The sequence below is a fragment of the Cebidichthys violaceus genome, unplaced genomic scaffold (assembly GCF_023349555.1).
Source record: "Cebidichthys violaceus isolate CVI_PGR_0920_01 unplaced genomic scaffold, fCebVio1.0.p SCAF_27, whole genome shotgun sequence".
NCBI classification, from domain to species: domain Eukaryota; kingdom Metazoa; phylum Chordata; class Actinopteri; order Perciformes; family Stichaeidae; genus Cebidichthys; species Cebidichthys violaceus.
In genome coordinates, this window is record NW_027176450.1 from 5,925,139 (window position 1) to 5,948,664 (window position 23,526).

Genomic DNA, 23,526 nt, shown 5'->3' on the forward strand with positions numbered 1-23,526 from the left:
CTGCCTCTGCTGCTGCCGCTCATTGGGGCCACAGCTACCAAATAGCCCCTGAAAACAATATCTATATATTTATTAAATTTTCACTCAATACCTGCCCTGCTGTAAAACAATCTCATATTTAACAATCAACTTGCCCATGTTGTTTTGCTTCTTTTGCTGTTCTTTTTGTATCAAGCCCTCCCTCCTGGCCACATCTGTGTCTCTATATATCTGTCTTTTTCACATTGTTTTTTTTTTTGAGTTGTGTTTTTTTCTCCTCCATGCCTCAATTTATTTATTTATTTTTATTCCGAAGGGATGTTTCTTTTCTTCTTTTTTTTTCTATCTTTCTTTTCGCCTTGTATATATCGATGAAATTGGATTTTTCTGCTCTCCTATGGAGGACAATCACTGCAGCAATTGCCATCTCATAGCAAAGCATCACGGCACTGTGAAAGGAAGACATGCGGAGGAAAGAGTATTAAAAAAACAGTAATAGCTTCTATCTCTCTCTCTGACTTGGTGTCTTCATCTCCCCCTCAGTTTCTCTCTCCCTCGATCTTTTGTCGTCAGTCTCTCTCTGAAGACTGAAGCTCAAATTTTAAGTACATTTAGCTTGTCTGTAAAAAAAAATGGAAACAATTCCAAAAATTACAACCATTGTGTCTTGACGGTGTTGTTGCAGTATTGTAGCAGTAAAGACGTTTTTAGACTTCCTCTCTCCACCATGAAGCGATCAGTGCAGTCTCTATGGCTCTGCTAGTTGTATGACTGGAGACGCGGTAATCCGGAGTGAAAACATGACAGAGTGCTGCAGTGTTGAGTTATTGTGTCGGAGACTGTTTGCTGTTATAGCCGCATGATGGGATTCACAGGGATTTAGCGGGAAGTCTTTTCAAGGAATGGTGATTTCACAACAGCAGAGTGGCACATTAGTTTATTTTTAAAAAAAGAAATCCGACAGCAGTAACGCTCCACGGGCCAAAACAATATTACTGAGATACAACTTTTCTCTCTGTTCAGGGCTCATTTTTGTTAAAACTGTGGAGCAGTAATGGTAAGTTTCTAGACCATAGCTATGGGTGGTATATTGTGTTGGTCAGCATTGTATTAAAAAGTGTTTCTATTTTTCTGTCCCCACAATTGGAACTCATTTTACAGTGATTTGCAAGAAAGGAGATTTAATGAACTAAAAACCTTAAATTGCCCTTATAAACTTAGGAAATGTGCTTTTTTCTGCATTTTTGCTGAAAGATTGAGAGCACTCTCATGTCTCGACATATTAAGCTTCAGCCGGTTAGTATAGCTTAGCATAACTTAGCTCTAAGACTGGAAACACGGACATTAGCTGTGAGCTAACCAGCAGCGGACCGATCTTCTGTGTGGGAGTGTGTCTCGAGTGTCTCGAGTGTCTCGAGTGCCTTTTTGGGGGCGAAATTTGCCTCTGATCACATCGTTCCATTGACTTTGAATGCAATCCCCACCTCTTAACATTCGCCTTGCCTTCTGCCTGAACACATGGTTAGAGAAGACTGTAGTCATATTTAGTTACCTTTGGTTTAAAATGTGTGTGAAGGATGGGCACAATAACAGTTTAACAGCCTCTTTGCTCTCCTTATGAGCAAGTTGCACACAGCAGAAGTCTCATTTACTCTAGCTCCGCACAACCGTAATGTTGGCCGTGGTGGGGTTTCTCCCCATTTCGGCCCTCCTGCTCAGCAGCAGATAAGAGGAAGAAGCCATCAGTACAGGGAGTTGTTTGTTTTACTCATTAAAAATGCGAGGCTTTTTCTCTAAATTGAGCAGGAGCCTGTGTTGCGGTGCAGCTTCTATCTTCTCCATATCGCTGCAGTGCATTAGCAGTAATGACTTAATTTGTCTGTGACACCCCCCACCAGCATTTTGTTTGGCTCCAGATGAGCTAAAAGACCCAGTGGAGCGCAAATAGAGTAACTAGGATGAAAATAAACAGAAACACTGTTTTAGAGGTAGATTGCTCATGGCGTGTACACAGAACAAGGTTCTTGAAGCTACGCAATTCTGTTCATTCATTGATGAAGAATTGCTTGACAGCAATCAAAAAGAATCTCTCTGTTTTGCAGCCCCTGAAAAGATTTGTTCCTCTCTGGGCTAAGGTCAGGGCTACGCTCTTAATCAGTTGGGGCAACGGAAGGAAATCACGATTTGATACCACTTAGTAATCACACAAATTACACTCTTCTCCGCTCTCTCTGGTGGTGAGTGAGGCTTTTCTTTGTGTGTGTGTGTGTGTGTGTGTGTGTGTGTGTGTGTGTGTGTGTGTGTGTGTGTGTGTGTGTGTGTGTGTGTGTGTGTCATTGTTTAAAGCCACCAGGATATGTGTAGATAATTTGGCAGCGTGTCCACACATGTACCCATGATGTGTGTGTTAGTACCTTGTGCGCGCAGGTGTCAGCGTGACTGCACCGGCGGTGTTTGTGTGTGTGTGTGTGTGTGTGTGTGTGTGTGTGTGTGTGTGTGTGTGTGTGTGTGTGTGTGTGTGTGTGTGTGTGTGTCGGTAGGTATATTCTGATGGTCCTGCAGTCATTGTCACACACAGCCTTTTTGCCCTCCAGGTGGATTACGGTGCTGATTAGTGCCGGCTCAGACATTTAGGGAGGTATTATTACCTTATACTTAATATTCTAGACAGAGACCCAAATCCTTCTCTTTCCGACTCTCTCTTTGTCTTCCAATGGCTCAATTTCGGCACCCAGGAGAAGTCTTATTCTTGCCTCTTTAGCAGCTCCAAAAAATCTCTTTTTAGTCCTTTTATCTGTGAATAAGCTTCTCTTTTAAACCCTTTTGCTTAGTTCTTGACAGTTTCTTTGTCTACACCAAAAAACACTTGATTCAAGGCCAGGAGGGCACAGATACAACAGCAGCTTACAAGTTAACTCTTAAACTTTGGGCATTCTTCTTTATTGTGTTTGACATACAAACTAATGTCTGCCTGAGGGACTGCTGCACTGGGTATGTTAAGTACTCAGACCCCTATTTTGTTTCCACATTATGTTGTTTTATATATATTTCATGCAGGATCTTTACACCCTGCAAATTCCTCTCTGAATGTGCGTCTTAGACATGTACAGAGAGCTTCATGACTTCATTTTTACCTATGGGACCCGATAGACATAAATCATTTCCAATCAATTAAACTTGACACATGTGGACTTGAGACATCTCAAGAGAGATCAGAGGGGAAAGAAATGATCTAAAGAATTGAATGTGTCATTGCAAAGGATCAAGCTATTTTATTTTATACTATCTATGAAGTATATATTAAAGATACATTTTAAATTACATGTGTAACTACAGAATGTGTGAAGTAAAGGACTCTGAATCAATTGCAAACCTTCAGTGTCGATCTAAATGAAGAGGACTCAAATCTGTATCAGACCTTTTGTCAGCGTTGTCATGTCCCATCTTCTTTTAGCTTGGCAATGCACAACTATTGATCTTTTCAGCAGCGCAGTTCATTCCTATTGATCGTTTCTGAACTATGATGAATGTCTGGGCTGCTAGAAGGTTAAATCCGGGCAGATGGGACCAAGATGCTTACCTTTGTCACATTTGTAGTGTGTCTGTAATGTATGCAAGATGATTTAAGTGTCTGGTGTCCAGTGAGGTCGGTTGGTTGGCTGGTCCCCAATTCTGTGCGCTTTCTGCACGACAAATTCCTCACGGTTAACTGTTCCTCTTTTAACAATGCAGAGACGAGATGGAACTAGTTTTCAAATTCCTCTGTTAACCCTGAAAAGTCTTAAACTTCTCCAGAACCATCTTGCAAGACCAGCGAACTTTGTGAAGGTCTGCTTATGATTTATAATCTCAGAGATCTTTAACCCAGCAATACCTCATACAGTACTGATTTGGTAGCTCAACATTAACCCAACAGAAAACAAACAAAAAATGTCTAATCTGTCTGATGTGTGAAGAGAATATTTTTTTTTGCTTGTGTGCACTTTACTTTTTGAGTAAAAGTATTAGTAAGTAATATTACTATTAAAGTGGAGTACTTCACAGGAAGGCATTGGCAGACATTGCCTGTTTTGCACCTGGATCAAACCTCGTACAACTCAATCAAGCCATCCATCAAATTTAACAATCCCTCAGCATTTGATCATAAATGTGCGTAACAGCCACTGAGGGCTGACGGAACAGATCTTCCCCGAGTAGTATAAGCGGTGGAGGAGCTATGTTATACAGCCGTGTATGAGGAGGTAATTCAGGCTGAGGGGTTCCTGCTATGGGTCACTGGGGGATTTTGAGTGGTAGTCTGCACGCTGTTGACTAGCGGCCCTCTGACCTGACAGGATTATGCCTGCCTGTTATTACAGCCGCCGTTTGTGAGGGGATAAGCTCAGACGCACATATAAACACACAAATACCCATAATTCACACACTCGCACAGAGAGGCAAACATGCACGCACAAAAAAGAACAATCCCAATATTGTTCATACTTATAACCTGTAGACATTGCATTTCACAAAGCTAGCTTCCATGTTGTGGACAATAAGCCCAAGTGGTAATAGACCTGTGCTCTTAATACCTCTCGATATAAACTTTTAAATGGCGTTTGAGTGATGGTGGCTGAGGCAGGGCTGTGTAGGCTGGACCATATCAGATCTGAACTGCTGCGAGGTGTCACTTTGCTGAAAATGTTTCCTTTTGCCTAAATAGCGCCAACGTGAAAGCAGGGAGGATGTGCGATGATGATGAATTGGATGGACTTTTTTTTATATAAGAGATTGCAATCACATTTTCATGCATTTATCTCACTTACTGGCCTTTCTCCTCCTGTCTCTCTGCAGAGTGCTCAGTTCTACAAGGTCACCACGGAGAACTATCACAAAGCTGCCGACCAAGTGAATGCCAAGTTCAAGTAAGTTTTGACGCAGTCGGTCCAAAGTAGATGTAAGGCTCTAAGTCACAGACCAGTTAGAAGTTCAACCCTGTTCTTTATGTTTACCTCCAGAAATAGACCTTTCATTGTTTCTTTTTGAGCGCCATGCGTGTTATCTATAATGATGCATTGATTGAAGATTAGAAGTCCACGTGGACCACTGAATACACTATTGAATCATGCCAGCCACATTCTAACCGATGTCTTTCAATCAGGATCACATTAGCCCGGTCCATTAGCTGATGTTGATGATGTGGTTCACTGATAAGCCTGATCGCATGTTGATGTATTTCTTCGGTGTTGTTTCTTTTATAAGACTTTATCTTCAGCTGGACCTGGGTCAAACAGGATTAATAAATCATTTGTAGCAGTTTTATAACACATGGGTAGCTTTTCACACATAGTCACACAAAGTATAACATAACCTCAGAAAGGAAGTATAAATATTTTTTCCTCATTTCCCCTCTTATATTGCTTTGCTGCACAGATTGTTTGCATCCATTTGCAACCAAAGTGCATCATAGCACCATGAGTGAATGTATGGTCCTCACTGTGCTAGTTCTACGCTACTATATGCTCTAAATACACACCACAGCCACACCTTGCAGTGAAAGAATGGTTACTTAATTGAAGTCGTTAGCAAAGACGGTAATGATAATAAACATCCAAGCAGTCATGGATGCAGCACATACCCGACACATATATGTAACTCAAGAAGATGCAGAATCCCTCCCCATCCGTGTTCCATCTGTCTCCTTAATAGGAGGCCATTAGGCTCCATAGTAATGTAAGAAAAGTGGATGAGGAGCCTGTAGGAGGTGGGCCCTAGCTCTGAGCTCTCCTCCAGGGAGGCTAGGCTAATTGTGTTAGCTTGTCATTAGCCAGCGCTAACACTGGGATCATTGTCTCCCTCAGAAATGCTGGAAAGTGATTAGCCTAGCCCACCGGGGGTTTAGCGCTAGACTCGTGGAAGCCGGAGCTGAGACTTCCCAAATCACATTAAAGAAAAAAACAAACCCCCCCCCCGCTGGAATAGCATTAGTGCCGAATGACAGTGCTAACTGCATGCGAATGTTGGACTAACGTGCGGGTAGTCATGTGACACAGGCCTCTGCATGAAGAGTGGTGATTGGCTGATTGGATTATATAGGAGGTGCATTAGCTGGGTTGTGACTGGATTACAATTGTGTAAAGGTGCGTGTGTGCGCGCGCGTGTGTGTGTGTGTGTGTGTGTGTGTGTGTGTGTGTGTGTGTGTGTGTGTGTGTGTGTGCGTGTGTGTGTGTGCGTGTGCGTGTGTGCTAATGAAATGGCGGGAAGCTCTGGTGTTACAAGACAGGCGCAGGGATGCATTGAGGGGATCAGAGCGGAGGGTTAATTGGATTTAACAGGGCGTGTTTGGCCCATCTTTGTTTACGTGTGTGAGCTCATGTGTGATGCTGTATGTTTGTATGCACTCACATGTTGAACATAATGTGTGTGTCTTTTCTCAAAGCCCTCTCTCTTATTATGACAGAGACCCTACTGAGATAAGATGCTATCTGTGTCCTCTGTTGAATAGTAACAGAAAATATATCTTTTTTTTGTCTCACACAGGCTTTTGAATTCCTCAAAGTTGAAAATGTCCCCCAGAAATAAAAGACAAAAAGAAAACGCAAAGCTGGAGCCTTATCCATACTTGATAGAATTAGCATTTGATATGTTAATGTGAAGTGTGTGAGATGACATCTTTCTTATTAGAATGTCCTCATTTCCCCACTCAGTGCCACGGTAAAGGGAGCGGTAGCACTACAGGGATTGATTAGTGTTAGCGCTGATATTAAGCCACAGTTTATTATGAGGGACCAGAGGATTCTGCCTGTCGAGTGTTACATCTGTATGTGTGCTTTTGCAGAGTTTTAATTAGGGTGTGTTTACCATGTGACGTAAGATCAGTTGGGAATATGAGGGAGTTCCATCGGACAAAACTGTTATTGCTTTGTGACATTCAGATCAGGAAAATCAGGTCTCAAGAGTGGATGGGAATTGGAAGGAACGTATGTGTCATAGTATCATGCAGCACCTGTTATGATGGCTCTTTGGGTTGATGCTCTGCAGGGGCGTTTCTAGGATTCAAAGAAAGGGGGGGCTTAGCCCCAAGGGGAGGGGCATGTTTGCGCGCATAGTGCGCTGCAATTTTTTTGGGGGCGCGGATATCCATTGTTTCATAGTTCATTGGTTCATATATTGGTTCAATCAGAAAGAGTGATTTAGCTCTATAGTTTTGCTTGCATTCAGTATATGAATGCAAGCATACTGATGCTCTGTAATAGCCAACATGGGAAATAATTGCTTACTAAATTAAAACCGGATTGGGACAAGACGTCCTGAGCAAAAACAAAAAAACATTCAGTTGAATTACACTAATATGTAAATGTCACTCACTGTCTTGAACGTCTCTCTCTCTTGTATCAGTAATATACTTGCCTTTTTCGGTGAGTTTAGTTTCATTATGGTGTGTTATATACATAAGTTAACCATAATGTGCATAATTTCCATTCATCGCAGTGTGATCATTTTCAATGTTGAAATATATTAATATATATATATTATATATATTTATATTTTTAAGTGTGTACCCAAGGGAGAGAAGGATGCGTAGAGGTGTGTGTGTGTGTGTGTGTGTGTGTGTGTGTGTGTGTGTGTGTGGTGTGCGCACGTGTGCCATACAGCTGTTCGCTGCCGTTCTACTGCAGTATTCCCACCAGAGTTTTCTGAGAATGATGGAGCTCTCCCAACCGGAACGCTACTGCATCACTGTGACCTCATTACAACATACACTCACACACATATATATATAGATATGAAGAGACACACATATCTACATTTTTTCACACTTTCTCACAGCTGTAATGTTATAAGCCAGAGCAATACTAATATGAGAAAGAATACCTCTCATTTCTACAAGATGCTTCAAAATCTTGTGCCCTGACAAACTAAACATTTTTACATTTTCATAATCTTTTCCCACAGAATTATGGACACAGGGACAATTGTTTTGTCTAAAGTGAGGAACAAATACTGCACTACTACTGTAAAAAAAGAGCCCTCAAGTGTCTGAAATTGTTGCCATGAATCATAAAATGCAGGGTATCAAACCTGCTCTCAACGACCCGTGCAAAAGACATTAGGTGTACAGCTCTTCCGCATATACACGTAAATAATACACAACATGTAACAGATAATGTAATCACGCGGTATGTTTGACACGTGCATACACATAACAGCAAAGCTTTTATTCACTTTCCACCGTGACACTTGACTGTAGATAAGAGTTCCCAGTTGCCTGTGAAGAGGAGGCTACCGTATCTTTCTCCCTGCACCTGATTTATAGCCTGCCACGCCTTCACCACCAGTTGTTTATCCAAGTCTGATGCATTATCACACTGTCCAGCACTGAATGTGTGACCTTTACTGCACCACATGTATGTAAGAGTGCATGTGTGTGTGTGAGGATGAATGAATTAAGAGTGAGCTCACATGTATGCATCTGGATATCTGCGTGCGTGCGTGCGCGTGCAGTGTCTCGATGGGCTGCAGTGACCCAATGGGGCTTTAGTTTGAAATGCAAGCTGACAGGCATGAAGGAAAATGATAGATGTGAGATTATGTGCAAAGATGGAATAGGGATTGAAAGAACAGTGGCGCGGCCCTAAACCTCCTGTCAGTGCTAACCTTTGGTGGGGCTTTGGGCTTCTTTGTTGAAACAGGTCACTCTGTGTTTGTCCAGGGTCCCTACAGAATTGATGTGGGACAGGGACCGGGGGGGACATCTAATACTGGTGAATGGGTGGGCCTTACGAGGCGGTGTAATGCTGAAGGATTGAGACCATCATCTCTTATGTCTCCGTCTCCCTTCTCGGGCCTCAAAAACTTGGATTTCTCTCTGCTTCCAACCTTGATCGTGACATTTGCGATAGGATCATAAAAGGCAGTGTGTTTTCACCTTTGTTGTGTTTGGGACGGAGAGTGCAAGACTTTTTGCCCCCACCCCCACCCTCCTAAACAGTCGGCCATAGAGAATAAAATCTTAAATTTTAGTCTGTCACTTCACCGTCACTCCTCTCCTCCCTCGGGCTACACTCTCACTCCCTTTGTCTGTTGTTTATGTATTTTTTATCTCTTTTGAATAAATCTTTTTTTAATTTAATCCAGTCGACGACAGTGGCAGCCGCGGTCCTCGCGTCGACGCACGCAGAGGTGGAATGAGGAGGCGTGGAGCACAACTTGTTGAATGTAGATGCCTCGTTGTTTTTCCTTCATTACGCGTGTGTGCTGTACTGCTTAGGTCAAGAGACGTCTCCTCCGTACCGCGCGGGAGAAAGTAGATCCCACTCATCCATTAACACAATGCGCAATATTACTGGCAAACTCCTTAGCAAAAGTTGCTGCTTAAGTTAAGTTTTAATTCCAGCAAAGCTGCTTCTGTTTTCATTATAGTAAACGAAGATAATGGTCAAGTGTATTCCTAATTGTGTCATTTAGGTTTAAGACCACGTTTCAGTCATTTTCTACAAACCATTACGTTCTCGTCGCCAAAGTTGTGGTAGCAAAGTCAGTTAATCCCGTGCAACCTAATGCAACCCAATACACAGTCCTGCAAGAAAGCATTGCATGACTGTTGCGTTGTGCATTTGTTTTATCTTTCACATTACTGAAGAGGATAAATACAAGGATAAATCCACCCTGCTGCTACAAAGTGTAAATAACGTGTTGAGGCTTTTTACCTTGTTTGATATAATAATAATACTGACATCCCAAAATGAATGAAGTAGTGATTTATTACCCAAGCAGCACTTTTAATTACTAACAGAAATGACAGGACAGTTATTGGTAGAGGTGTTTTTCTCTGAAGTAGTAGTAGTATTAGTAGTAGTTATAGTGGTAGTAGTAGTAGTAGTAGTTGTAGTGTTAGTAGTATTACTAGTAGTATTACCAGTAGTATTCGGCTGAGCAGCTCTGACCCGTCTGTCAGGTGAGGGTGAACTGCGGATCTGTCGCTAGGCAACCCGAGTGCAGGGACAAGATGGTGGTCAGCTGAGGAGACAGAAGTCAATAACTGCTTTTAAAGCTCTTCTTTCGGCCTTAAGAGCTTCACCGTGCCGACTGTAAAAAGCACACAATTCTCGGCAACCTGCGTGGGCGCGCACACACAGACACCTCTTCAGCGGCTGATTTAGGGACTCTGATGCAGTGGAAATGGTCGAGAAGCCCACTCACGGCTTTTATTGCTTTTCTATATTCTTGGGGGCTTTTTTTTCATTCAGCGAGCAGCCCGGTGACATGAATGATGGAGCAGAAAAGATGTGACAGGTAGCGTTGCTTGTATACTCAGTAAATGTTCACCGCGTATTTACCAACCAATCAATGTCACACAAATGGCGATCCCTGAACCGGTGAACGTCTTTCAGCTGCATGTCTCGATATGTTTCTCCCAACGTGTTCGTCTTCTTCCCGCTTGAGGCCAGAGGCCAGACTCAGCCGTCGGAAAGGACACACACTCGTTTTCTTTTTCCTCTCATCCTTCTGTCTCCCCCCTCGCTGCTCACTTCCGAACAGTGTTTTCTGTCTTAATTCAAACACTCTCTCTCTCTATCTGTCTCTCTTTATCTCTCTCTCTCTCTCTCTCTCTCTCTCTCTCTCTCTCTATCTGTCTCTCTTTATCTCTCTCTCTCTCTCTCTCTCTCTCTCTCTCTCTCTCTCTCTCTCTCTCTCTCTCTCTCTGTCTGTCTCTCTCTGTGTCTCTGTCTCTCTCTCTCTCTGTGTCTCTCTCTCTCTCTCTCTCTCTCTCTCTCTCTTATTTAATCTCTTATCCATGCTGATGGATTTCACTGCAGGGGGTCACTCAGGTCTGCTTTTAAAAAGCAGCGTGAGTGAAATGTGTGCCATTTTTCTCCTTAACTGGATCATTTGTATTTATTTGCCCCCGCTCGGTACTGACGCCTGCCTTAACTAGAGAGAACATGAGGGCTTCTTAAGGGGGAACCAGCAGCCGCCCCTTAACCCTATTAACCCCTAAGTGGACCCAAATGATGAGAAATAGAGAACGTGGTGATTTGGAACTCAATCTGGTGGCAGCCGAGTGTAATCCATACTGTCGATGCAGCTACAGTAAGTGTTGTAGATGTATGTGGGAGAAAGAACAAGCCAGAGATTTGGGAATGGCTTGCTTGCTTTTTGTGAAAGATAAATGCATTTTAAATCCTTCGTCTCTCACAAAAGCTCTATTGTATAGAGAAAATACTAAATGTGTTGTTTTTTTTCTCATTCTTTGATAAACAGAATTATTTTGGTGTCATGAAACCACCAAGCTGTAACATATCATGGGCATTGGTACCAAACTTAATAGTATTGTTTGAGCACCAATGATGGAAACGCATTCATATCACTTTCATTATGCTTCTGCCCCGGCCTTTATGTTTTTAGGTTGTCTGTTCGCCCGTCCTTACTAACCATCCTCATGAGCAAGATCTCTCCGGAACGCCTGAAGGGAATCTCTTCAAATTTGGCACATGACCAACTGAATAGATTTCGGCGGTCAAAGATCACTGTGACCTCACAATAACCGTTTTTGTATTGTGTTATTCCTACAACACAAGATGCAGGGTAGGATCAGATCATCAAGTTTCGACAATATGGACAGATATGAATGAAAACTGCAACTTGACTGGTTGGTTGAGGCGTACAGCCGCGAGGCGGTAATTACGTTTATCTTATGTTAATTTCTTAAGCTGTTTGCAGCGATTACAATATTTATTGGCCATCCACTGCTTGCTGTGTCGTTATATTATTGGAAGAAAGCTGTGAGCTTTTGCAGTTGGAGTGAAAAGTTTTACAGCAATCCTCTGGAGCCGGTTTGTCATCAATCAATAATTCTTTTTGCAGGGGACGGTTGATATCCGGGGAATGGACAATGTCCGTTCTGTCTGCCTGTTCGTTCCTGTGCGTCTTTGTTCTGAGTTTTAATGCACCTGAAATTATGACAGATGAACGTACATCTTTCCAGATGTGTCTCACACTTTGCTCGACTATTGAAGCACGGTGGTCCCTTAACGGAGATCTATGAATGTCATTTTAGTGCACTAGCTCGACATTGTTACAGCAGATGGTAGTCATGGTCAATATATGTTGGTTTGAAAAATGTTCTGACACCGCTCTCTGCTCAGTCTATTGGCATAACACATGCATATTGTATGAAAACCCCAACATCGATCTCAATACGTCCTGCTGACAGTCAATATGTTCTTTGAAGAATGTAGCCGTTGAATATGTCCCCTTCATGGAAATTATGCGGGCGGGCAGGGGGGGGGGGGCTTGAAAGAAGGGAATGTATTAAATGATATAAGGACACCTTGAGGAGGGAGACGGACAGCGAGAGAGAGAGAGTGAGCAGGTAATCTGTTCTTCCTTATTACATGTTAAATGGGACACGTTCACCCTCTCATATCGTTCCTGCGCCTCCTCTCAACCTCCTTTTCTGTTCTCTCTCTCCTAAAGGAAACTTTACAAAGGAAGAGAGCAGAGCGTTCCAGCAGCTCTTCCTCTGCTTCTCCCACATCTCCCATCTCTTCTTCTCTGCGCTTTATTTTCTGCTCTCACAAACACACATTGTCCATCTCTGTTTCAGCTTCTTAATGGAGTGCCCCCCCCCTGTTCTTTTCGTCTCTTTTTCTTCCTTTGCTTTGTGATTTATGACGCAGAGCAGAGAAACTGTAATGTAGATATCTAAAAGCCAGCCTTACTCCACCGTTTCATTCCTATCAATGGATGGATGTGTGTGTGTGTGTGTGTGTGTGTGTGTGTGTGTGTGTGTGTGTGTGTGTGTGTGTGTGTGTGTGTGTGTGTGTGTGTGGATAAGGTGTTATAGAGACCTTTACTACTGATGGCACGAGGCGAGACCCCTATATGACTGTTTAGATTTACTGTCTCTGGGGCGCAGCATACACACACACACACACACACACACACACACACACACGTATAGTGCAAATAATAACCAACATGGTTAGATGTCTCTATTTGTTTCAGTCTCCCCCCACATGTACTTTTATTAAATATCCCATGAACCTCTGGGGGTTGAAGGAGGGAATAAAGGAGAGAGGAATAAAAGAAGGATAGAGATGGTTAAATAAAAGGGGGAGGGGGGGCATTTATTAACAATGGCTGTTTTTATAACCTGTAGAATAATCTATACGAGAGCAGCAGTGTCATCAAGACTATGTACAGATTAATGTACAGGGTCAGGAAATACAGCAAAAACTCTGCTGTAATAGAATTCTGTTTTTCTCACTTTTCTCTGTTTAATTTTGCATAGTTTTACATATTCAACCCTCTCAAAAAAATTCAAATTAAACAGTCTGAGAGGTGAAATTCCTTTTCATGGACATGCACGCTATGATAAGTAGACATTGCTTCATAAGGGTTTTGGGTTTGGGGAGCCACTGGCCAATACAAAGAGCTCCGTGTCCTCTTCTACCAACGAGAGACCCAAAGACATCACATCTTATTCACCAAAACCTAAATATTACCAAACCGGGGCTGCAAAAAACAAAGTGCCGCTATATTTCTGTTACATTTCCATTCAAACATAGCTGTGAACGAAGTTTAGCTTTTGGGAGTGTGATACGGTCTCAATGTTTATAAGTACCTCAGGGCTCAGGTTACATTGGATCCGGATGATTCACATGTTTTTGACTATTTGTAATCGCACCCTATGATTTGCACAGTGTGTGGAATGTGTTTTACTCCTGATAATAGATCTATCTAGGTCTGAATTCAGCATGAAGAATATAGCTCCGTAGGGAGGTGTTGTTGGTGCTCTGTAATAAAAAGATGTCCCCACGCTCGCCTAAAACTGAGTACAACACCTGAATGTGTTTCCATAACTAGCCTGAAAGAATTTAGCAATTACCTCGGGCAAATAACAAAACAAAAACAACTGAACTGAACTTTGAAATGACCACAAGTGTGTTAGATGAGCATTTTGTTTGCTCAGATGTATTATATATCATGACTATATTAGTTCAAGGTAATAAAGGGTAATCTTCTCTTGGTTATGGTTTGTAGCGTATTGATGATGTGACATGTTGACCGTTTTTGCATCTGCTCACCCTGCTGCATAGCACTACAGCAGCCATGCTGTATAGTAAATGACATGAGGGATGCTAATGTAAAACCGAGGAGGAAGGGAGGGAGGGGTGTAGTCTTTCCCGACCGGCTCTGCGGTTGTGGTTGGCGGCAGGAACTTTATGCTAATCTTAATGACAGATGATAGAGGATGCAGCGTGCCGCCACAGAGTGTGTGTGACAGTGTTATTGTCTCCATGATAAACTCAACCACTGTCTCAGCCCCTTCCCCACGGAGAGAACCAGAGAGCAAGCAAAAAATAGAAGTACCACTGTCTAGTTCCTCATCAAGAAATGCTCTTCATTTCCACCCCCTTCCCCCTTATCTCTCTCTCTCTCTCTCTCTCTCTCTCTCTCTCTCTCTCTCTCTCTCTGAGGCCATTACTGGTGATAAACACTGTGGTTTGTATCAGCAGGATGCACCTGGTATTAACGCAAAAGCTTAAAAAAAAAGTAATTAGTGGGTGTATGTGGCTCCTCTCGTCCCTGTAGATGCCCATAGGCGGTGTAATAAATGAGCGCCAGGATCCATAGGAATAGGATGGCAGTGATTTCTGCGAGCACCGCTGTCATCGTTCAGCACCCTGACGCAGAGCAATGGCCTTGTCATGCCTCCCGGCAAATGACTTGAATTTCTCCCCAATGGATCTGCAAAATGCAGAACATCCTCCACACGCCCAGCAGCGCGGCGTTCCGGTCTGCGCTCAAAGTGATAACACTTACCGTGGAATCGACCAAAATCTGAACATTTTGGGAAACGCGCCGCATTCATTTCCTTTGCCGATAGTTAGATGAGAAGTTTGATACCATCATGTCTGTACAGTGAGTATTGAAGTTACAACAGGCAACCGGTCATATTATTCATGGCTCCAAAGGTGACGGAAGTTGTCCTACTCTCTAATTAGCAACGCACCTCAAAGAAGGCACCGGACCTGCTCCCAGTGTCTGGCTAAGCTAAGCTAACTGGCTGTAGCTTCATGGTTACCGTACAGACATGAGGGAGATGTCGAGCTTCTCTTCACTAGGCAAGAAAGCAAAGAAGTGTGTCCAAATTGACTATTTTCCTTCTTCGTGGTATCCCTCACTAGCTTTAGATGTAACATTTGCTACCCTGTTTGGCCTCTGAGCTCTGCTTCTGATGGTGATTGATGGACTGAATTGATTAATCACACTACTGTTGAAGGTGTGGAGAGCACCTCGCGTGCACTTACAAGGACAATAGATTTTTTCCCGGCTTCCCCCGACAGATATGACCATGTGGCGATGCACATGTGTACACATTACGCACGCTGCACCGGCCTCCTGCTGCATTGCACCCTGGGTAATGACCCATGCGACCAATTCCCCTGCTTTGTATCCGACGGGGGGTAACGTCTCACTCCGGGGGGCAAATCAAACATCTGATTCTGACTCCAGGGGCTCGGCTTCACCCCCCCCCCCCCCCCCCCAAGTATTCCTTTGAGGTCTCCAGAGTTGCTGACGGGCAAAATCTCTTTCACACCCATGCGAGCCGTTTAGTGAGGCAGATGGGGTGTCCTGAGCACTGGTGTGAACAAAACGATGACACCACCATTAGCATAATAGCCCTAGCATGCACATGTGTCGTCGTTATGGATTTTTATGGGGTGTGTGAGGAGACAGACAAAAGCAGTTAACATTGGGCAAGGCCCCAGCGCTGGCGGTACATCCCACCGCTCAGATTGGCTGAGAGGATCCAACCCTTGCATACATCTCACATAAAAGTCCCATTTAAATGCACTTAAAGTTAGCGTAGCAGCTACTATTAGAAGTGCTAGCATCTGGATCACACCGACTAAGACGGCAGCACTAAAGCTGTAGCAGACTTCAAGGACAGACTTGGGCGTGCTAAGCTAGTGGTGTGTAGCCCATAACCAGACATATTTGCATTCACAGTCTACAACAACAGCAGCAACCTCCTGGTGGATGCTTAAAGATTGGATTTGTCATTTAGGCCACTCCAAGGTGACAGCTATGCATGTTGTTTATGGTTGACTCTTTCAGGGTGAATCAATGGATGGATTCACTACAATCCAGTAGAGTGATCAATACTCTTTTTCGTGAGGTCTTTTGCAATCGTGTTTTAGTGGTAAGACATAAGAACAGGGACTAATTTAAAGGAAAGTATACTTAGCTCACTGGTAATTTCAACCTCATCATCATTATCATCACCATCATCATCATCACGCTGTAACAACTACGCCTTATTGCTTGTCTAGATTAAACCAGTGCTGTTTTCTTGTTTACTCTGCATTACGCATTGATTTGCCGAGTTAGCTTCTCTTCCATGCAGTCCCATAGCACTGATGAATCTCCCTCTTTTCAGGGGATGAAGCCATTCTGGGAAGCTCTATGTGACACCCGCTATTGTACGTTTTTAGAAAACCCTCTGACCTCTCCGTCGATGTACTAATCACATCTGCATGGTTTGGCTGGATCGGCCTTTTTAACCTTCTTTACAGCAGATACAGTGATGTTGATCGTCAGGTGTTCTGGACTGGAAAGGCAGTAGCAAGAGAAAAGGCTGAGGGGTGCACACACTATAGACTGCTCTGTAGCTCGGTGTGCTCTAACGATGCAGTGAGATACATCACCATTGATATGCTCTTTTTGCAAACCAATAAACAGTCTGTATCGCTCATGCTCATTCGGTCAATCCCTCTGCTTTGCACATCCTTACACATTTTCCATGTTGCCTTCATTTTCTGTCTCTCTTTTTTTACACTTTAATCCTTCCCCTTAACTCTCATCCCATCACACTTTTTCTCAGGCTCCACCCGTGCCTCAATTTTAACACCATATTTTCCCATTTTCACACCATGTCTCTCCCCTTCTCACCCCGCAGGCGGTACGAGGCGTATCCTGTGTGTGCAGACCTGCAGGGCCAGATCCTCGCATGCTACAAGGACAACGTTGGAAAAACCCTGAACTGCTCCAACATAGCGGCCCTCTACCTACAGTGTGTCAACAACTCCAAACAGGTGCGCATTTACCCAACTAAGCTTTTATCGCTTGTTGTATCTCGTGCAAACGTTGTTTGACACGCTACGCTAGAATCTTTCGCATATGCTAAGTTATGTTTATGGGTTTTTTGCATGCTTGTTGAGTGAAATGAATGAGCATTTCATTGTGTGCAACTGTACCCTTTTGCGTGTGAGGAAAATACGTAAATCTTAATTTGTGTGAAACCCCTCATGAATAATGTTGTTTTCCCCCTCTGAAAAGAATCACAAGTGTGTGCATGCACCCTCGTGGACAGACGATATGTAAGTTGTAGCGCCTCCTAATCCTGTGGTGTAGCTTTTATTTGAATCGATGTGTGCATTACAAAGTAGCCCTGTGTGTGCGTTAGCTACAGAATACGTCATTGGGCTCATAGATGTGTGTGTGTATTAGCTACACTTTAGCAGCCATTCCCTTTTTAAACGTCTAAATGAATTAATGTAATATACACACACACATACGCACCAGCATCCATTTACATGTGCTGGCTTCTGGCTTTTAGACAGGAGAATAGGATTTCCACCGGGCTACTGGCGCCTGAATAAAGCTCGCTCTAAATAGCCAGTTTAAACCTTACGGCCTATTTCCATAATACCTGCTGACACAAGCGTTCCCCTGACTGTCTCTGTGTGTGTGTGTTTTAATGTAATAAGACCAAGGGAGTAGCTGCTGCTAGTTGGGTGCCGTTGTCCTCTCCGTGCTCTGTCCTTTCATTGCCAAGTGCAAATGTTTTTCCGCCATCTGTCTCCCACGGTCACTCACTGTATGGTAATAGTAATGTCACTCAGGTTCATATTAACTTGATTCCTCCTCTCTCGCTTTGCAATATGTAACATCGCTTGGCTTCAGAAGGCTTCAATTTACATTCATAGAGCTTTTCTATTAGATTTTTTTTGTCTTTTTATACAATTGCATTGTTTTTCCGGAAATGAAGGAAACTGAGTTTTGTGTCTCTCGCTCACTCTCGTGAGTATTAGTATTAGATCTCAAAGTCGGATGCAGGCTGCAGATTTTTTAAGCTATAGATCATGTAAATTGCACAATGTTTTATTCATCGCGCGTGAATTTAAGACGACTACCTGTAGACTCGTCGAGATGCAAGCAAGAGTACGTTCACAGGCCGGATGCTGTTATGATCCTGTAAATTGTTTGGAAGCAAGCCTGAGATGATATGTTAATCCGCTTGTGTTTATCGCCCTGCGGCAATCACAGCACACTCCTGTTCGTCTGCGCTTATCTGTATCAGACTTGCTTTTAGAGCCATTTGGTGCAAAAAAAACCAGCTCTGTGATAAGGCTTTAAAGGAATAATATGCAGAATTACACAGCCGACAAAATAGGGGGAAGGAATGAAGTCGGATTGATATGAGCTGATGCAGCTTCCTGATTAGGATGTTTACACAGCTTTATCAGAGTCAAGCAGGAAGCTGCACTGAGAACAAATGTCAAAGGACATGACATTGACCTCCTGGAGGTCAGACGATCCAAACTGTGCTAACAGCCGTCTCTCATCTCTCCTCCTGTCAAAGGTCACGTTTTCAAACAGCAAAATCTCTTTCCCCTTCAAATCTTAAATTCCACTTAATACTGCGGCACCATGGGTGTAGATGGGAAGATGTCCAAGATTCTGTCTCGCTGGGGATAAAAAACAACAAATCCCCCAAATCTCAGTTTTACAATATTGACCCCTCGACTGGAGTCGGCCCAGAGAGAGAGAGAGAGAGAGAGAGAGAGAGAGAGAGAGAGAGAGAGAGAGAGAGAGAGAGAGAGAGAGAGAGAGAGAGAGAGAGAGAGAGAGAGAGAGAGAGAGAGAGAGAGAGACGGCCTTTGTCACTGATAATTAGCGTTCTTATCGCTACAGTCAGTGATAACATTTAAACCCATTTTCGCTCTCTTTTGTGCCCTTTTTTTGCCCTGCCACCATCCCTCCTTCACTCCCTCCATCTGCTATCCCTCAAAAACTAGTCACATTCCTAATGCATTGAGAACTTAACAGTTCCAGATAGTAAACAGTGAGGAAGAGGCAGACGAAGGACAGATAAAGTCTTCCTTTCTTTCTCCCTCTATGAGTAAGAGTTTATCATGGAAGTCCATCTTTCCATTCACTGCTTGCACTCCTCATTCCATATTCTCACCGCATGGCCGCATCTTTCTCCCTATCTTTTCCTTCCCCACTTACACTGACCCTTCCGTCTCCTCTTTGCTCTCAAAGGGCCAAGAGAGATCCCTGTTTGTGCTTTCAGAGGGTGTTATTTGCTCGATTCAAAATGAAAAGGGAGCTGGCTCATAAAACTGTTCCAACAGCATCTTAAGTATTGACATTTCAATCCAAATAGCTCTTGATAAAGTATATTTCAATGATTTAATTTGTCCTGTCTATATTTTCAGACGTCAGTAAATCTTGTCTCAGAATATATTTTATTTTTAATTCCATAGATGCATTTTGCCCATCTCTCTAATCAGTGATTACATGAAAGTTAGTGTATGAGATCTGAGAACACGTTTCAATATTTCAATAAGAAACACAAGTAGTTAAGACACCTGTAGAGGTTTTAAAGAATCCCCAGGTTAGCCACACGTACCTGGAAGGGAAAACAAACGTGAACATCAAGTTATTACCCAATGAACTTACTCTATCTCATCCAAAGCCCAAATGATTAAGTTGGTCAGTTTTTCTTTCTTACTTTCTGTCTACGTAATCCTCTTCTTCATGTCCTCAGTTTCATCTCCCCCTTTTCTCTCTTTCACTCTTCTTCTCTGAGACGGTTTTCGTTCAGCGGCATCAGCTGCAACAGAACAGTTGAAATGGTTATTGACAGGCAGACGGGGAGTGCTGGGGATTTGTGGTTGCACTTATCGCTTACATGGAATCCACTGCCCTCGGGTCTTTTCTCCTCTCCTGCAACTCACTCCATCCTCCACCGTTTTATTGTACTCTCAGGCCTTCCTCTGACCGACTCGTCTCCTGTGAGGGACATAATATCTTTCTCTTTTGTTGGTTTGTCTATTTTCATTTTATCTCCGTCTCTCTAATGCACTTTTCTCTCTGTTTTTGTCTGCAGAACAAGTTGAGGACTGGGGGTTAAGGTAGCGAGCGGAAGAAAGAGAGAGCAATGAAGAGTTTATCGCGTGGGATTACCGATTATCGACCGACTGACAAACAGACCAAACTGGAGTGGAGGAAGTGAGGAGTGAGTCGGCACCAAGACACACACCCTCAAAACCGCATGGAGAACCAAACCCGGACCAGACAACAGGCACCGATAGAGAAATAGACACGTTTTCCCCACGATTCTTCCCCCACTTCCCCACCGCTCTTACCTTTTGTCTATATCTCCTGTGAGTGTGTAGCGAGGCAGGACACAGTCTGCCATTTTGGAGAAAGAGCAGGGACTGACAGGACCCTGCAGGCCTGGGTTTGGCCCACTAGAAGGACAGTAAATATGAACCGGACAAAAACCACAAGAAAGCAAGCCGCCACTTGGACCCATCCCCGCTCACCTCGACATTGTTAGGAAATGTATTTTTACGAATAAAAGTCAGTCTTATTTTGTTGTCCATAATTCATTGTTTTCCTGCTCCTAATGCACTATCCCAGTAAACAAATACACATGTACCCATCTGTTTCGTCTGTGCATCTGTTCGTGTGGGTTTGAGTTAATAATGTAACGATCTGCGTGTTGAGTATTCATCCAGACCAGCACTTGTGACGATGTGTGATCAGAGGAAATAAAAGACGAAACGATGCAGCAACTGTTGTTGAACTTTTCTCCATGAATATTCTCTCTGTGTGTGTGTGTGTGTGTGTGTGTGTGTGTGTGTGTGTGTGTGTGTGTGTGTGCGCACATCTTTGATGGATGCGCGGCCCTCGTGTTGTGCCAAACGGAGTGAATGAGCCCCAGAGAGGTACTGGAGCGCTGGGGTAACATCCGTCCCAGATGTTCTGCTTCATAATCAAGCTTCCTCTCTGTTCCTCGAGCTGTCTGTCTTTCTTTACGAACCTCTGTTGTGTGAATCCTTGGTGCGCTCTGGCTCTTCAGTGAACAAGCAGGGATCTCCCCTTCGTTATCCCCTCATTGTCCCTCTTTCCTTTTTACTTATGTACTTCTGTCTTTCTTGCTTTCTCCGTCTTCTTCCTCACTAGAGTGTTTCTTTCTCTGCTCAGTCTCTCAGGCTAATGTTGCCTTAGAGGAGACGGCTTCTCTACGCTGTCTGCACTCTGCCAGACTCTCTGGGTTGGGTTTAAATGGATAGACAGACACTGTATGTATCTGTGTGTTTGGATTGACAGTGCACATGGAGGGGTGGGGGTTATAACGCAGCCAGCCACACATATTTTTATGCAGTAATAGTGTGTGTGTGTGTGTGTGTGTGTGTGTGTGTGTGTGTGTGTGTGTGTGTGTGTGTGTGTGTGTGTGTGTGTGTGTGTGTGTGTGAGAGAGAGTGAGAGTGAGAGTGAGAGAGAGAGGGGACGCCGTCTGGGTTTGATGTGGAGGCAGGTGATCATATAGGAGACGTTATCTTAATACTGCATCAGAAGAAGAAAGTGTGAGAGAGAAAGAGAAAGAAAGAAAGAGAGTATGTGTGTGAGAGAGAGAGAGAGAGAGAGAGAGAGAGAGAGAGGCTGTGTGTGTGTGTGCGTGCGTGCAAGCATGTGATTCGTTCTGACTAATCCCCCTGTTGTCTGTCAGTCAGCTGTCCTCTTGCCTTTTGACTTTTGGAGTCTCAAAGGGGTGAGGGGTTGACTTCTATTATACAGCTTGTGTGTGTGTGTGTGTGTGCGTGCGGAGGGGTTTTCTAAAGGTTGAGGATAATGGCTATTCGAGTTCATGGCAGGTGTTTCTCCACAAGCCCCGTCTTATTATTTCTTTTTACCTCACTTGTCCTCCCCCCCCGTGAATCGGACAGAAGCTGACCCCCGTACCTCCGAGCCAAGATAAGTGATTTAACGGTGTGTTCTGTCTGTAATGAGATTATATCCCGTCTAATATGATTAAAGGATGATTAGAGAATCATGAACATGGAGCTCACCTTTTCCTTTTTAAAGGCCTCAACCGCGACCTCAACAACCTTTTTTTTTTACAGTTGCAAAGCTTCTACAAAAATCCTCAACAATCGCTTTTATGTGGAGAGTGCTCTTGACCCTTATAAGATGCAGAAAAAGGAACACGTTTCTTGAGTTTGATGCATTTCCTAAGAAATAGTATGTAAGGGAAGGGTGTAACAACATTCAAAATGTATGTAGTGCTGGAATTTATATACCCGCCTCCTGAAGCCACTGTTAAAATATTCAATTTTTCAGGTGGTAGAAGTAATGAGATTTTGATATAAGGCTTTTTCTGCTGTAAATACAGCAATAAGTGTTCCTAATAACAGTGTTGGCTGAACGGACAACATAATCTTTTTTTCATCTCGGTGCAACTTCCCCAAGTGTTGCTGAGGTGTCCTTGAGCACCGAGCTGCTCCTACATACTGAAGTGGAGCTGCACGGTGGCAACAGGCAGTGTTCAAATCCTGTCGGAGTTCTCGGGGTCGGGCCGACGGCGACGCTGTGAGGAGAACAACATGTGAAATAACAGGTATTTCATGAGAAGGTCAAACAAATGTGTCTTTCGCTTAGTGTTTGTCGTTCAGCGTAAAGGTGAAAATAAAAACAACCGGTTCTAACATAAAGGGGTGCGAAACGCTAATCCCATTTCAGGTAATCTATTCATCAAAAGCTGTGACCTCATTCAAATGTTTTGCAAACTGCTCTCACTATTAAATATATTTTCCTTGCAGTCAAAAATCAGAAACTAATTCTAACTTGTTTTCATTTTGAATAAGGAAATGGTTTCCATGCATCTTTTGCTTAAAGGTGTCCCTTTTAATGCACGTGCACCGTTAGCTTCCAGCCGCTGGCTCAGCTATCGTCATGTTGAGAGCCGCGTGGAGGCAGGAGATATGTTGTGAATTTCTAATTCAGCACCTTTAACAGAACACATTACAAACTTGCTGCTGCAGCACATGAGTGAATCCAAAATATCTTTATCCAAATCTGTTTGGCAGTAATTGAACGCTAAAGATGTGCCTCCAAGACTTTTGGTACTTTTCTAATTCAATCTCGATTTTGATTGTTGTCTCTTTGAGGCTGCTCTGTTGTCATGCAGTTCAACATTTTTGTGCCAAAATATGACTTTATACTTTGTCAGTCATGTTCACACAGCACGGTCATGTATCATACATTTACCCACTGAAAGAGTAAAGTACATTCAGAGTGTTGCACCCTGTCCCAGGAGAAGTAATGTGTCAGCATCTGTCAGTGTGGCGTTCACTGTTTCTTTAAGTGCTCCGCACCATCTGTCCCTGAATGAGCAGAGAAACTTTGTCTCTCCCAGCGACACCAGTTCCTGCGTTGGGTCGTATGAAGCGATTAAGATAAAGCTACAATTTAGTTTCT

General features: G+C 43.4%; 1 protein-coding gene across 6 annotated transcripts in view; it reads left to right on the forward strand.

The window, feature by feature from the left end:
• chchd3a (coiled-coil-helix-coiled-coil-helix domain containing 3a) overlaps positions 1–20,840 on the forward strand; it is a 59,083-nt gene extending 38,243 nt beyond the window's left edge. For 4 of the 6 annotated variants that reach the window (XM_068721315.1, XM_068721316.1, XM_068721320.1 and 1 more), the window contains 4 exons: positions 4,813–4,883; positions 16,931–17,066; positions 17,311–17,351; positions 20,150–20,840. In XM_068721315.1, coding sequence (XP_068577416.1) covers positions 4,813–4,883; positions 16,931–17,066; positions 17,311–17,351; positions 20,150–20,159 — 258 coding nt within the window. In that variant the 3' untranslated portion in view covers positions 20,160–20,840. The remainder of the gene's footprint in view (positions 1–4,812; positions 4,884–16,930; positions 17,067–17,310; positions 17,352–20,149) is intronic. The other 2 variants (XM_068721317.1, XM_068721318.1) reach the window with 1 other exon arrangement.
• The last annotated feature ends 2,686 nt before the right edge of the window (positions 20,841–23,526 follow it).